This window comes from Ostrea edulis, chromosome 5 (genome assembly GCF_947568905.1).
Source record: "Ostrea edulis chromosome 5, xbOstEdul1.1, whole genome shotgun sequence".
In the NCBI taxonomy this organism is placed as follows: domain Eukaryota; kingdom Metazoa; phylum Mollusca; class Bivalvia; order Ostreida; family Ostreidae; genus Ostrea; species Ostrea edulis.
The window spans coordinates 10,752,665-10,770,069 of NC_079168.1; the positions used below are offsets into that span (position 1 = coordinate 10,752,665).

Genomic DNA, 17,405 nt, shown 5'->3' on the forward strand with positions numbered 1-17,405 from the left:
CAATTATCCCATTAAATTCACAAAGAAGCAATCAAATAGATTCTCAGACGACTTCTTCTACAGATCGAACATTTTGTCACGTACAAACCCACGTGATTTAAAGTAATTTTTCTTAAAGCAAGTTTCACACCTCTTGTCCTAAATATGGATAAAGTGTGGAATTTGAATAAATCTAGGTGCTTAGCAGGAAATCGTTATGAAACCACTCCCTGAATATCATAGCCATGATACATCATAGGAGAAATCACACAATATTGTTATGAAAACACTAGGCGTTATACCTTTGGAAACTGTGTATACAGTAATAGGTATTTCAGATACTAATGCCATAGACTCTGGAAAAAACCCACTACAATACAAAAAAAGAAATCTATTAGAGCACAAGGCTTTAAAAAGTCAATTTCTTCATTACTTTCTAAACATGAATCAAACTCATATCGAATGATTTGTATAAATTGTTATGGTGGCATATCCCCCTCCCCTACATGCAAGATAATTATGTTGACATGCGACTTATTTAAGTCACTATGCAAGATAATTATGTTGACATTAATTTACCAATCTTTTTGAGAAAATTACTGAAAATCTAAATTTACTTAACTAACGCTAGTATCTGTCATCGTTCATGTAAGATCTGTGACATATTTAAAGTACAAGTTATCTATCATTATCATAGTGCAAGTTACCTATTACGTAATCTATGTCAGTCAAGTGTTTAATACAATGCATGATGATGATTATGATAAGCATCCTGATGATTATGATTGAATAAACATGTTTCCCAGACACATGTTTTATATATGACATGGTGTCAGAAGTGATCCTCGAAAAAGCCCACCCAAACAAAGGCATCCGCAACTGAGACTGGTATGTTAGGCTTACTTAAGATGTTCTAATAAAAATTTAACGTCATTTTTGCAAGATGGCATCAAATAAGGAACAAAATCCTCGGATGGCATGGGAGTCAGCAGACTTACCTAGTGCTTTTAAGGCTTTCAAAGCCCACTGTGAATTTATGTTCGGTAGATCCCTTAAAGAAAAAAATGAGAAGCAGCGGTGCAACTACCTTATGTTATGGGTTGGAGAAAAACGAAGAAATATATATTCGACCTGGAATTTGCAAGGTGATGACAAAAAAAACATTGTCAGTGTATTTTGATAAGTTTGAACAATACTGCAAGCCGAAGCTTAACGTGATATATGCTCGGTACAAGTTTAAATGTCGCACCCAAGGTGATGATGAAACATTTGAACAGTTTTATACTGATCTGAAAGCGTTATTCAATGACTGTAGTTATGATCACGCCATTGAAGATGAAATGTTAAGGGATCACATAGTGTTTGGAGTGAAGTCAAAGAAAGTTCGTGAGAAACTAATAGAAGAAGGATCAGAATTGACCCTACAGAAGTGTACAGATATAGTACGTACATATGAGCTGTCACAGAAACAACTCAAAACCATGAACTATATAGAGGAGGACCCTCATGTGAATATGGTGATGAAGAAGAGGTAACACACACCTCGCACAAATAAGGAGAAACAGAAGAAATGTTTCCGCTGTGGATATGAGCATTCGCGTAAGGATAAATGTCCTGCCATATGACAATCATGTAATTTGTGTCACAAGTCAGACCACTTTGCCAGTATGTGCAAATCTAAACGTCAACAATTAGACTGGTAAAAGAAAACAAAGGAACGTCAGAAACAGAAGAAAATCAACTTAGTGCAAGATGAATATACAGATGAAGATAGTACAAGTGAGGAAAGTGACTGTGGTGGTGGTAGTGGTATATTTATGAGTGTTATAGACGATGTGAACTCAGTGACCCCCAGAATCTGACTGGACAGTGAAGTGCAAAGTGAATAACAAAATTGTTATCATGCATGTGGCCACCGGAGCCAAATGTAATGTTGTCAGTCACAGTGTTTTCGAAACTCTGAAATTCGAAAAATCGATACAGAAATCGAGTGCCTTGTTGAAGAATTTCAGTGAACATACCATGAAATCCAAAGGACGCATTGTGATACCATGCACATTTAACAAGGAAACTTTCAACATTCCATTTGAAGTGGTAGAAGTTAAAACACCAACCATACATGGATCATATTCAAGCCAGGAGATTGGACTAGTACAGAAAATGTTTAGTGTGTCACAGTCAACTATTGACACTGATGAGAACCTCACAGAACAGTTCATACAGAAGAACTATTCAGATTTATTCCTCGGAATTGTCTGTTTACCTGGTAAACACAAAATACACCTAAAGGAAAACGTACAGCCAGTCGTACATCCACCAAGACGCATATCTGTTGCTCTTCGCCAAAAGGTCAAGGACAAACTCAAAACAATGGAACAGGAGGGAATCATTGTTCGACAGTCTGAACCAACGGATTGGGTTAATAGCTTGGTGACTTATTAAACCTAATGGTTCAGTTAGACTTTGCCTTGATCCGAAAGATCTCATTTCAGCTATAAAGCGACCTCATTATCCTATGCTCACTATTGATGAAATAGTTTCTCGCATGCCGAGTGCCAAATATTTCTCCAAGTTGGATGCAATTTCTGGATTCTGTCAAATCCAATTGGATGAAGAAAGTTCTAAGCTATGTACATTTAACTCGCCTCTGGGAAGGTTTAGATTCTTGAGAATGCCATTTGGTCTGAACTGTGCATCAGAGATTTACCAAAGTGTGATGTCACGAATGGTGGAGGATATCGAAGGTGCTGAAGTTATTGTGGATGATATCCTTATATGGGGTAGAACTCTCAAGGAACATGATCAAAGACTGAAGAAAGTTTTGAATAGAACCAGAGAATATAATCTGAAACTTAACGCAGACAAATGTGAATTCCGCAAACAGGAAATAACTAATGTTGGCCATGTTTTAAGTAGTGAAGGACTGAAGGCAGATCCAGAGAAAATTCAAGCAGTGACTGAAATGATTCCACCAAGTAACAGGAAGGAGTTGAGAAAATTCATGGGATTCATTCAATATCTCGCCAAATTCCTACCCAATCTATCTAAGGAATCCGCACCATTGCGACAGTTACTCTCAAATGAAGTGTCATGGCATTGGGATGGAGACAAACAACAAAGTTTCCAAAAGCTCAAGGAGATGGTTACAAACACTCCAGTGCTCACATACTTTGATGCGGAGAAACCAGTTCTACTTACTGTGGACAGCAGTTCAACTGGACTAGGAGCTGCAGTTATTCAAAGTGGCAAACCTGTTGCTTATGGATCACGAGCTCTGACCACAACACAACAGAAATACTCACAGTTAGAAAAAGAGACATTGGCTATTGTGTACGGTTGTCAGAAATTCCATCAATATGTTTATGGAAGAAGAATTCAAGTAGAAACTGACCACAAACCTCTACAATCCATTTTCTGTAAACCATTACATGAAATTCCAGCTCGTCTGCAGAAGATGGTCCTTACATTACAATGTTACGACTTGGACGTTACATACAAACCTGGAAGTACACTTGTAGTTGCTGATCACCTCTCCAGAAATTACTTGAATGAGACAACTGAGAAGTTAGTTGATGAATTCTCTGTCAATGCTTTGTCGTACTTACCAATAACACCAGAAAAATATGCTGAATTGCAGAAAGCAGTATCAGCAGATCTCGAAATGATGTTGCTCAGGAAAGCTATTCTAGAAGGATGGCCAGAGAGACGTGATCAACTTCCTACAGAAATACGTACCTACTGGAATTACAGAGATGAACTTGCTTGTATAGATGGTTTGATATACAAGGGTTTACGACTAGTGATACCGCAAGCCTGTCGCAAAGAGATGTTGGAAAGAACTCATGAATCTCATCTAGGCATTGTGAAATGCAAAGCTATGGCACGTGAAGTTATGTTTTGGCCTTCCATGGGAAGCCACACTGAAGACATCATTTCCAACTGCAGCATTTGTGCTTGTCAGCAAAGAGAAAATCCAAGGGAAAACCTTATTCCTCATAAAATCCCAGACCGACCTTGGTCAAAAATAGCCATGGACTTGTTTGAATTCTGTGGAAACCAGTATCTCATATCAGTGGACTGTTATTCGAAATGGCCAGAAATAGCAAAACTAGATCAGTCTACATCCAACTGTGTGATTCAACACCTTAGGAGCCAATTTGCAAGATATGGTATTCCAGATGAAGCCATGTCGGATAATGGACCTCAGTTTGCTAGTGTTGAATTCCGGAAATTCACAAAGGAATACGAATTCCGTCATGTCACATCAAGCCCTCACTATCCACAATCCAATGGACAAGTGGAGCGTATGGTCCAAATAATAAAACACTTGCTTAAAAAAGGAAAGGATCCTTACCTTGCTATTTTGGATTATCGGAATACTCCCCTGGAAGAACTTGGATTATCACCAGCTCAGCTATTCTTATCTAGGAGACTCCAAACGAAATTACCTGTTTCATCAACTCTGTTGAAACCACAGAATGCAGAATTCGTCAGAGAGAGCCTCATGACTCGTCAGGCTAAGCAGAAAAGGAAATTTGATCGGCATTTCCCAGCATCTGACTTGAAACCATTAGTTCAAGGAGAAAATGTGATGATCAAGTACAACGAAAAATGGATGCATGGATCTGTTGTGGAAAAGCATGAAACCCCTCGTTTGTATATTGTTGAAACGAGCAATGGTAAAAAGTACCACAGGAACAGACGTGACTTAAAATCTACGAAATCAGTTCATGAAGATGTGACCATAGAGGAAGACTTTGACCTCAAACCGTACCGCGGTGAATGTACCGTACAGCCCAAGAATCCTGATAAAGGGAAAGGAACACAAACACTCAAACCAGGCAGTCCTCATATAGAGAAAGCAAAGGAGGAAGACCTGCAGCCGAGAAAAAAGTATTCCAACTGGACCAAGCACCGTGGAATCAGGATCCAGATGTGAAGTAATGCCAAATTCGGTGAAAACAAAATCTGGGCGTGAAGTGAAAAAGCCATTAAGGTTTCGTGACGAATAGGATTATGTGCATTTGTGAAATTGTGAATGTGAATTTATTTTAGTGGCTCAGATAGAGCATCAAATATTCCAATTCATTCTGGAGGATTCCTTGGTGATCAATGCTATTATCTGTTAAATATTTACACCTTGAATTATTTCAAATGACTATTCAAACATTTGTTGTTTTCATTATCAGTTGGTAATTGAAAATTTATGTTCTTGAAAGAAAGGGAGATGTGACATATTTAAAGTACAAGTTATCTATCATTATCATAGTGCAAGTTACCTATTACGTAATCTATGTCAGTCAAGCGTTTAATACAATGCATGATGATGATTATGATAAGCATCCTGATGAGTATGATTGAATAAACATGTTTCCCAGACACATGTGTTATATACGACAGATCCAACATAATTGTCATTTTACTTTGACATGCGACTCAATCTTATCAACATGCGATTTATTTACGTCAAAATGCGATCTATTCATGTCAACATGTGAGATAATAATGTTTACATGCGACTTATTCATGTCGACATGCGGGTTGATTAAGTTGACATGCAACATACAACTGTACTTATTGACATGCGACTTATCTATGTCAACATGTAAGATAAGTTGCATGTCCACAAAAGTAAGTTGCATGTTGACTTAACTCACATTTTGACATAAATACGTCGCATGTCAACATAAACAAGTCGCATACCCATATAATTAATATGTTGTACGGTGTGACCGTTGAGACGAGTGAAGCCCACTAACATCTTGCAACACGACTTTTATCCGCCTCTTCATTTAACGCGGGAAATATAACGCGCTTGGTGTAAACAGTTACAAATTGTGACGTCATATTAGCTGCAATGTTTTTTCTTCTCTCAAACCAAGCAAAAACAAAACGTTTGAAGCTATGAGAAAGCTTGTCTGGAATTTAAAAACGTTAATTGTACTTTCTAAACAATCTAATTATTTTAATTACGGTTTGTCAATGAAGTATACCGCAGTGACGGCGACATTTTTGCAGAAGCATTATGGGTAATACTCATCTTTTTTCAGCTGAAGAAGAGCAAATCACGTGACTCATCAATCGGATCACGCGCTCGTCTTTTTCCGTAACCGGTAAGAAGACTCGGACGTGGATCGGCGCAAGAATTGCATCAAATCGATGCATTTCTTCGCCGGAAACGCGCCCGTGGATGAGAGTTAAAAGGCCAGAACCGAATCCCTGAATATTATGTTATTTATATTTTCACCATAGATTCAGTTTTGGTATCATTAACGTCTTATTCACTCTAATACATAACATGTAAGTGGAAATTGATAGTGGTACAATACCTTAGATGTGTATAATATCTTAGATGCATTTGAAAGTTCACGTTTCATAGTGTAACGTACGACTGTGACGTCAAAGTTACGTTTATGTATACGTAACAACCAACTCTGATGGCGTCGATCCACATACGAGGTTCATTTGCGGTTACGGAAATAGCCGAGTAGTTACGATTGGTGACTCATATGTGTAATCATTGGAGCGAGCTTCGCTCGCTATAAAGTTGCATCTTGAATGTAGGATGTCAGATACTGGCGTTAGTAAGTAGTAAGTAAATTTATAAAGATTAAAATCCGATTCGCATGGCAACATAATTATCTTGCATTTTGACATGCTTTTCTCGCAAGTTGATATAATTTATCCTGCATCCAGGGGGCAGATATATGCCACTCTAAATTGTTCAGATTGACATTAAGTTATCATGCTAAAAATTTTGAACAAACATATGCGACATATTTCCTATGTGTGTAGTCGTCAGCATATTACTTTCATACACTACTTGGCCTTTGAAAAAAGTAAGAATAAAATAATATATTTTCCACTTTAAATTTGATTATTTTTACTGATTTGTGTGTGTTGTTTCTTTTTCCATCTTTAGTATTTTCATACTAAATTATTTCTTTAACTACTGCGCTCGTAAAGTTTTCCCTAAGTAGACATAACATGTGGGTCTCCTAACTATTACTGAACGCTGAAGGAAAAACAATGAATTATGAAATTATATAATTTATTTGATATACAAAAGTACATACAAAGAAAAGAAACGGAAATCAGCACTGAATCCTCCTGGAAAGCCACCCATCGATTTACCTGTAATAAAAGTCAACCCCCCCCCCCTCTCCCCCAAGCTGATGACCGATTATAATATAAGTGTTGAAATAAATCGGGCACAAAGTGCTGGAGACCACAATTATAAAAGTGTGCTGATTCAATTTCATAACGGACGACAGGTATAGCTAGAACGCACTAACTGAGAATCTCAATCAACATAACTTGGAACTAAGTATCCCACTGGGGTGTCGATATACACAAACAGATGTCAATCATTAACTTTAAAAATATAAAGTGACAATTGCCCAACGAAATTCCCCAATGCCCACCTCTTGGAGCATCATATGGTACTGAGAGACTTTATCAACTTTGCTATCGAGAGCTTATGATTTCACCTTCCTTGGAAGTCTCGACTGAAACTAACGTCTCCCGAGGATTCCTCCGTATTTATCTACTTTATGTACGTCACCCAGCTGTCAAATGACATCAGATACAATCGTATTTGGTGCCATACTTCAAGAATATTTAATAGGAAATAGTTCGAAAATATTCGGAAAACACCCGGAGAATACGGAACATCGAATCCAATTATCGCGCCATAATTCAAAACGATCGAATACAATAATAAACATTAATCAAACTATGACTAAAGCTGCATTATACTCTGATTATATGATAAGGTAAACTAATGGATTGTCAAACATATGTTCCATAACAATAGTTTGTCTCCTTTATACTTTTCGACGTACGTATGACAGAATGAATTCGGACTACACTTGGTTAATGTAGCTATTTCACATATGCAGCATAAAGAAAATCACAATGATCAATATGGAACAAACATATGATATCTGTTAACAATATCATGTTTGTACTATATTAAATACATGGCAAATACCATGCTACTCATTTGTATCAAAATTACAGAATCATAACATATACAAGAATAGATATGGGTATGGGTTACCCCATATCCAAGAAATTCGACTTTTAATTTACTCGTAGCAAATACTGTGACAGTCTTGCTCCACTAGCAAACATGCACACCTGTCCTTGACCTTTTAACCTTGAAAAAAATGTACAATTACATGAACAATACTAAAGAAGGATAATTTAAAATCTTGTCTTTATATTAGCTGAAAAATACATATATAGAGTAATGCAAAAATCAAGAAGGTGAAAATCACTATGTAGATATTTATTATGATATCCCCCTCCCCATCTAATTTTATTTCCTAGAAAATAAATTGCCCAATTATGTTATTTCTTTTTTAATTGAAAAAATGCCCACCCCAGAATCAAATGTGTGTCCCCTTTTCTGATAAAAAAAAATAATTAGTAGAAATATCTCACTTCCAAACTTTTAATCCACCCCTCCTATTTTTCAAAATTTTCTCTGTTATGGTTATATTTGTATTTTCTTATCTTTATGAATTCATAAATTTTGTACATGAGGATCACAACCTATGCACTTATTCAACAAGAAATGTATACATTGCCTTAATAAATTTCAATTATATATTGAAAAAAAAACCAAAAAACCATGGGAATCATTTTGAATTGCAGGGAATTTCGTAAACGAGAGACTTAAATAAACTTTTCTGCGTAAACTTTTTTTTCCATGCAAAGTATCACCTAGTACCTCATCAACGCAATTACCGAGCTGTCTTGCAGTGAATATTGCAGATGTAAATTTTTTTTACACGTGTTTCTTTACTTTGTTCACTGACAACAAGCAGAAATCACATAAACTGCAATTTAAATGTTGATAAGTTGAGTACCTTTAAAAAAGGAAAAAGAAAAAAGAAAAAAAAAAACCAAAAAAAAAAAAAAAAAACCACTCGTCATTCGTACATTTTTTACATGTGTTATATTTTTAGAAGTTGGAAAAGCCCACATATATGTATTACTTTAATAAAATGATTTGATAGCCTTTTGTCTTTCAAAACTACCGTTACCAGTGGTAACATGTTTTCCTTTAGATATCACATTTATTCTCTTTTCTGTTCAGTTGTTTTCCTCTGCTCTGATTACATATATTTAATTAATACCAGCGTCTATGAAGCCGTGTTGACAAAGCGTCAGTATGGATTTAATGATGTATTGTTCTGAAATCATATTTGCGTTTTTTCACTATATGCCATAATAAATGAACTTGATGATACAGAGGATAGACTTGATATTGTGTGTGTTTGATGTCGTTGTTTAAAACGACGGAATGACATGTTGTTTTGACGTCATCTTATAACGTTTAGATTGAATATTATGTATATCTACCTATGTAATACATTGATTTGACATCATGTTATTGGTTTTTCACTACATATTATATCAAGTAGACGTAATGATATAAAAAATGGCCTTAATGGTATAAAGAATAGACCCATTGAATAAGGAATAAACTTGATATTATATATCAGTGACAATATGTTGCATATTTTATAGTCTTAAGACAGCTGCGGCGTTCCATAGTCATGCTTGTTTATAACGGTCGATAACTTGTAGTCGTACGTATTGTATAAGACAAATGCCGATGTCAAAATCATCGGCATTTACCAGAAGTGCTCTGTTATACATATAAATCCTTATAAAAAAGAAAAAACACACACACAAATTTAATAATTAACATTCTCTCTCAGAAGAAATTGTATGATAATCAACGAACAATAATCATGAAAGGAAAATAATTGTCAATCGAAGAATGGCCTATATATATTGTTGTGTTGTTTGCGTGTATTTTCAGAATACATGTACGCACATGGTATCAACACAGCTCAGCCATTGTGAACTACTTTTTATTCATACGCAGTTAACAGTAGTAGCAAAACCAACCAAATTAACCACATAAAGTTCCGGATATAACATCTTCTCCCCCTTAAGATTGATGTACATACATTTGTCAATTACGTTAAACTTTATACTGCCAAAATGAAAATGTCCAAGGGTAAAGTGTCATTGATTGAATTCACTGAATATAGTCTATATTTTAAGAACATGTCCATCACAACACACAAACATAGATGTATTATCTATACACATGTTAATATCAAAATAACCAACAACAAAATGTATGACTATTGAGTAGAGTTTGAAATAAACACACAGAGTTGTACAGGGGATTATTATGCCCCTAAACACAGTACAACTTATTCCTACACACACATATCAGGTATTGGTCTTCTGAGCACCAGAGTATACGAAATCTTCCATGATCTTTGGTTTGCGGATCCGAACTGGATATCGTTTCTCCTGTGCAATAGGCATGGCTTTTCGGGGTGTACGAACAACTTTCGATGTTCTCACTGGTGTGACATCGGACTTAAGCGGTTGCGAAACTTTCGACGTTCTCACTGGTGTGACAGGTTGCGATGTTCTGTACTCTGGAACATTCATCTCCTGGTCGTCACTATCCACGTATGTACCACTTGGTTCACTTGACTGTTTTGACTCTGGAATTTCTACGCTGGGCGTCATCATTGGAACTTGCGATACCACGATTTGATCTGCATGTCTCCTCCATTGAGTCATCGGGTCAACTTGCACACGATGATACTGGTCCTGTTCGTTGCGCAATAGTTCCAGGAATCCATTTGTTATTTCCTCGATAATCTCTCATCATTACCGATTGTCCAGGTTCAAATTCTCTGTTATGCGCACTTCTCTGTGCACACATCTCCTGCTGCTTCTGTTTAACATGTGATTCGACATTTGGTCTCATCAGCTGCATTTTCGTTCTCAACTCTCTCCCCATCATCAGTATAGCTGGAGTTTCGTTGGTAGTACAATGCGGAATATTTCTGTAAGCTAACAGAAAGTTTGCCAGTTTTTTCTTGATGTTACCCAAGTCACTTCTGCTGCATTTCATGGCTTGTTTGAATGTTTGTACGAAGCGTTCGGCAAGTCCATTACTGGATGGGTGATATGGTGAAGTTTTGATGTGTTTAATGCCATTGGCATCAACAAAATCTTCGAACTCCCTCGACGTAAATTGCGGCCCATTGTCACTCACAAGAGTTGCTGGAAGTCCGTTTCGGGCGAAAACTGTTCTCAAAACGTCAATTGTGGACGCTGATGTGGTCGTACTCATTTTGATCACCTCCGGCCACTTCGAATGTGCATCCACCATTATCAGGAACATAGATCCTAGGAAAGGTCCGGCGAAATCTATGTGGACTCTATCCCATGGTTTCGTGGGCCACTCCCATGCATTCAATGGTGCTCCTTTGGGTGCATTCTGATTCTGCTGACACCCATGACATTTCTTGGCCACGGTCTCAATATCCTGATCAATGCCTGGCCACCAACAGAAACTTCTGGCTAAAGTTTTCATCTTGACAACACCCAGATGTCCTTCATGTATTTGGAATAACACTTGGTCTCTGAGTTTGGCAGGTATGATCACTCTCACACCCCACATCACACATCCATGATGTATACATAGTTCATTTCTGCGTGCATGAAATGGTGCCAGATCCCCCTCTTTATCTTTTGGTGTCCAGTCACTTTTCACACATGACATCACACGTCCGAGAATTACATCATTCCGAGTTTCCTGTTGAATCCTTCTACTGGAAACTGGTAGACATTCAATCTGTCCAATGTGAAATGCGTCCACCAAGTCTATGGATAAGTCAGACTCTGTGCTTTCCAAGGGTAGTCGCGACATTGAATCTGCATTAGCATGCTTGGACGTTTTCCTGAATCCGATCTCATAGTTGTATGCTGACAAGAATAGAGAATAACGCTGTAATCGTGATGATGCAGTCACTGGTACACCTTTCTGAGGATTGAATATATGAATCAAGGGCTGATGATCTGTGATCAACTTGAATTTTCTTCCAAACAAATAAGCGTGAAACTTCTTGATTCCCCAGATAATTCCTAAGGCTTCTTTATCAATTTGGGAGTAGTTCTTCTCTGCAGGCGCAAGAGAACGAGAAGCAAATGCAATTGGTTTCTCGGTTTCATCCGGTAACTCATGTGAAATCACTGCGCCAAGTCCATATGGCGATGCATCACATGCTAACGAAATAGGCAGATCTGGACTGTAGTGCGTCAACACCATATCTGAAGCAACCAAGTCCTTGACCTTGTTGAAAGACTCCTCACAGGCTTCAGTCCATTCCCATTGACAGTCCTTCTGCAGCAACTTGTGTAAAGGTCCAAGTACAGTTGCCAAATCCGGTAAGAATTTCCCATAATAATTCACCAATCCAAGAAAGGACCTAAGCTGCGACACGTCGGAGGGTGATGGTGCCTTGACAATAGCATCAACCTTTTCTGGTGTCTTGTGTAGACCATGTCTATCAATGACGTGTCCACAGAATGTGATGTTCTCTTTGAAAAATTCACACTTGTTTAAGTTCGCACACAAACCGTATTCACTAAGTCTCTGCAACACTTTTTCTAAGTTTTGTAGATGCTCTTCATCTGTTTTCCCTGTGATCACCATATCATCTAGGATACATTGTGTTCCAGGAACCCCCTGTAAAATCTGCTCGATCGTTCGTTGCCAGATTGCTGGTGCTGATGCAATTCCAAATGCCATCCGGTTATAGCGATATAACCCACGGTGTGTGTTGATGGTCAATAGCTCTTTGCATTCTTCGTCCACTGGAAGTTGCAGGTATGCTTGTTTCAAGTCGATCTTGGAGAATTGTGATCCTCCATTTATGTTGGCAAAAATGTCATCAATTTTTGGTAGCGGATATTGATCAACATTAAGTACTGGATTTAATGTCACTTTAAAATCACCACAGATTCTCACACTGCCGTTTTTCTTTAATACGGGTACAATCGGGGTCGCCCATTCACTGTGTTGAACTTTCGTAAGAGTACCTTCTGCTTCCAACCTCTCAAGTTCCTCCTCAACTTTTGCTCGCAATGAAAATGGTACAGTCCTAGCTTTGACGTACTTGGGTTTGTTTTCTTTGAGAGACAGCTTCGCTGTGATACCCTTCAAAGTACCAACATCATCGTTAAATACGTCTTTGTATTTGTCCATAATTTCACTGATGCTCGTCACCTTCACAGAGTGCATGGCATGTGTTTCTTTAATCACTTTCCAGTCCAATGGAATTTTTCTCAGCCAATCCCTGCCAAGAAGTGCGGGTCCTCCTTTTTGAACCACATACAATGGCAATGCGTAACTACTGTCATTGTATTCTACTTGCACGTTAACACAACCGACTGGTTTAATGTGTTCTCCTGAATATGTTCGTAGTATCATGTCTGGTTTTCTAAATTTCTGTTTTCCAAACTTCCTATGGAATTCATCCTCAGCCATCACTGAGACAGCCGATCCGGTATCCAATTCCATCTGTCATGAAATGCCATTCAATTTCAGGTTGATCCAGATGATATCTTTACTTGATAGATTATTTAGTTCTAAACTGGCGATGCAATCACCACCATCATCCTGGTATTCATCCACGTATCTAATCGGTTTCTTACGAACAGGTTTCTTGGGATTGGACCGACACGCTTTCTTGATGTGTCCACGTTTGTTGCAGTTATGGCTCACCGTATCTTTGAATCGACAGTCTTGTGCTGTGTGTCCGCCTCCGTTACATCTGTAACATCGCACCGTATCTTTTCTGTAATCGTTCGACTTAGAATGTTTATTCCTGGGAGTCGCACGTGTTTGAAGTTTGTTTACTGCCCCGGTCTCTGTCTTGTTCCTTGACTGTAATTCTGTAGCGTCCTTGGCAGCTGATTCCATTGCAAGACTGATTTCCACTGCTTTTCCGAAAGATAAGTCTTTTTCCGATAGCAAACGCTTTTGAATGTGGGCATGTCTCATACCACAAACTAATCGGTCTCGAAGTTTCTCGTTCAGCGATGCATTAAAATCACAATGAATCGTAAGTTTCTTTAGTTGAGCTATATACTCAGCTATCGTCTCTCCCTCCTTTTGATCACGCTTGTCAAAACGGAAGCGCTCTGCCGTGCTAAGGGGTTTCGGGGACAAGTGGTTATTTAGTAGAGTCACAAGTTCTCCATAAGATTTTGCTGCAGGCTTGTCAGGAAAAGTTAGGTCACGTAACAAAGAATACAATTTTCCACCAATAAGACATAATAACGACGGTACCTTCTTTCCTGCATCTATTTCGTTGACTTCGAAGTACTGTTCAAAGCGCTCAACGTAACTTTCCCACGGTTCGATTGTCTCATCGAAGGGGTCAATTTTTCCAATTAATCCTAGTGCCGCCATCCTTGCGAATTATCACTGCAGATCCGGTTTAAGGAACGAGTTATAAATCCAGACAAGAACGGAACGTTTTCTGCACTTAAATGTTTCACCTCGTCGCCAATTTGTTGTGTTGTTTGCGTGTATTTTCAGAATACATGTACGCACATGGTATCAACACAGCTCAGCCATTGTGAACTAATTTTGATTCATACGCAGTTAACAGTAGTAGCAAAACCAACCAAATTAACCACATAAAGTTCCGGATATAACATCTATTTTCGTGAAAAACACTGAGGAGGCAGCTAGCGTAGAAATATGAATACTTCTTATTTATATTTCTGGTGAAAAAGTGATTTTTCTTAAAATCATTTGACGTTAATTTTGTTTTCTTCTGCGTATTACATACACATCGATATTCTAAACAATTGCTGTAATGTTGTATCTGCTGATCATGAATGGAACTATATTTTTTCAGAGCAATTGTGTGAAGAGTACCTGAATGCAGTAATAAATCTTGAATAGATAGTATGCACTGATCGAATATATTAAAAATAAATGAATAATAACATTTTGATGACAAGACTCTTCTCTAAGAATGCAAAATAATAAGTTCGCAGTTCACATTTATTACTGTGTCATTTTGAAGCAATGGCCAAAACCAAAAATTACAAACAGTAAAACACGGATTTTGTAAGGTTTCCCCGAAACGCGAAATATACCCGGAACATAAATAATGCGATGTAAGCGCCACACATTGGTCAAAAGTTTCATTTCTAAGCTGGTGAGGTCCCTATGTAAGTGAAAAATCCTCGAATAGAACGCAAAATCAACCAGCATGCAAACAAATACTCAAACTTGCTCAAGTATCTAAGTATTAGGGTGTTTTTGTAAATCAAAGTATGGCGACTGCTGTCTGTCTGTAATTGTTTTAAAACATGTTAAAGATGTGGCATTTATATCAAAAGAAATAAATATGAAAGAGAGCAGTGCATAAAATAAAATCATAGCACTTGACTTTAGCAAATCGAACAAGAACTTTTAACAATGAAGTGTGATTGTGTTGCCATTACAGGGGATATGATGAACACCCAGCATTGTAGTAAATTTTAATGACTCGCGTAGCCATGACGTTCATCTCACCCAATAATGACAATAAAATCACACTTCTTTGCTGATATTTACATCAAAACCAAAATAACTGTAGAAAGCATACAAAATACGCACTGAAAATCAGGTCACGTGAAGTGAGAACACTAAATAGAAGAGCCAACACGTGTTGTCACACAGTTTTGATTGGCGGGAAAGTCTGGAGTTTATTTCTGTTAAGTTCGTATGATGATACACTGAAAATATTTCAAGAAAACATTTATATTTGTTTAAATGGCAAACAAATTTTACGCATCAAGGATAATGGACACCTGTCGTTTCTAACGCTACCGCAGTGAACGCGTGATTCATCTGGGTCGGGATTTGCCCACGCGTGCAGCAACACGTAACTTCCGTTTTTATGATTTCTTTCGAAAGACCCCGCTACATTCACTGATCCATACCGAGCGATTGGTGTTACTTAAACGCCCTAGATTTGACTATCGATTAAATGTAAGTATTCTCCTAAATGATGTTGTTTTTAAAAGAAAAAGTAAATGCATTGAATGAGGGCATCATTCTGTTTTGTTTGCTTGCTCATTTCAGTTTATCAGCACAAAACCATTCGGTTTACAGGCGTGGATAAAATACACCACATATATTTTCGCAAAGAGGGTGTCCGAAGTCTCAGGAGAGAAAATCATATAAAACTACTGCCGTTGATAGAGCAATGGTTCCTTCAATACTGTACAAATAATACGACGCAAGATATCCACACCAAACTGTGGTAGAGTGTTCGCTTCGAAACCGGAAGGTCGTGAGCTTGAGCCCCGCTCGTATCATGGCCGCTTCAAACATACCACGTGAACATAGGTGGTGATTGCTTCTTCATCAAACACTCGGTATTTAGTATGACACTGCTACGGCCCTGAGTGCTTAGCATACATAGTTCGGTGACGTCTCATTTGATATTAGTGTCATATATACAACACATGTGTATGGGAAACATGTTCATTGAATCTAACTCCTCAGACAATCACCTTGTATTATAGTAAACTTTTGAATAACATATATTACGTAATAGGTAATTTGTACTATGATAATGATAGATAACTTGTACTTTCTATATGTCACATCTTTCAAGAACATAAAATTTCAATTACCAATTCATAATGAAAACAACAAAATGTTTGACTAGTCATTTGAATTGATAAATTCAAGAACACTTTAACAGTTAATAGTATTGATCACCAAGGAATTCTCCAAATAAATTGGAATGCTTTTTCTGAACCACTATAATAAATTCACATTTCACAAATGCTCATAATAAAACGTGAAGATAACGAACAGTCATCGATCTCATAACCCCTCTAGTCAATACAAGATAGAGATTTGGGCGAACACGGTCCCCTGGATATACCAGAGGTGGGATCAGGTGCCTAGGAGGAGTAAGCATTCCTCCCCTGTCGACCGGTCACACCCGCCGTGAGCACTATATCTTGACCAGGTAAACGGAGTTATCCGCAGTTAAAACCAGTGTGCCAAGAATCCCATTCGCCACAAAACGTTAATGGTTTTTTCACTCCACGCACAGATTTTGTTTTCACCGAATTTGGTATCACTTCTCATCTGGATCCTGATTCCATGGGTCTTGATTGCACGGTGCTTAGAATACATTTTCTCAGCTGCAGGTCTTCTCCTTTGCTTTCTCTGGATGAAGACTGCCTGGGTGAGCGTTTATGTTCCTTTTCCTTCATCAAGATTCTTGGACTTTACGATACATTCACTGTGGTACGGTTTAAGGTCAAAATCTTCCTCTATGGGCACATCTTCATGAACTGATTTCGAAGGTTTTAAGTCACGTCTGTACCTGTGGTACTTTTTACCATTGCTCGTTTCAACAACATAAGAACGAGGTGTTTCATGTTTCTCCACAACAGATCCATACATCCATTTTTCGTTGTGTTTGATTTTCACGTTTTCTCCTTGATAAATTCAAGAACAGGTTTCAAGTCAGATGCTGGGACATGGCGATAAAATTACCTTTTCTGCT

The 17,405-nt window shown here is 37.8% G+C and overlaps 1 protein-coding gene across 1 annotated transcript; it reads right to left on the bottom strand.

The window, feature by feature from the left end:
- Positions 1–10,606: 10,606 nt before the first annotated feature.
- On the bottom strand, positions 10,607–13,393 carry LOC125651338 (uncharacterized protein K02A2.6-like). Its single transcript, XM_048879903.2, has one exon. It carries the CDS (start codon positions 13,391–13,393, stop codon positions 10,607–10,609), a length of 2,787 nt encoding a protein of 928 aa, XP_048735860.2.
- Between the last annotated feature and the right edge of the window lie 4,012 nt (positions 13,394–17,405).

Coding starts and splice junctions, on each gene's coding strand:
- LOC125651338 (XM_048879903.2), bottom strand. CDS start 13,393: ATGGAATTGGATACCGGATCGGCTGTCTCAGTGATGGCTGAGGATGAA.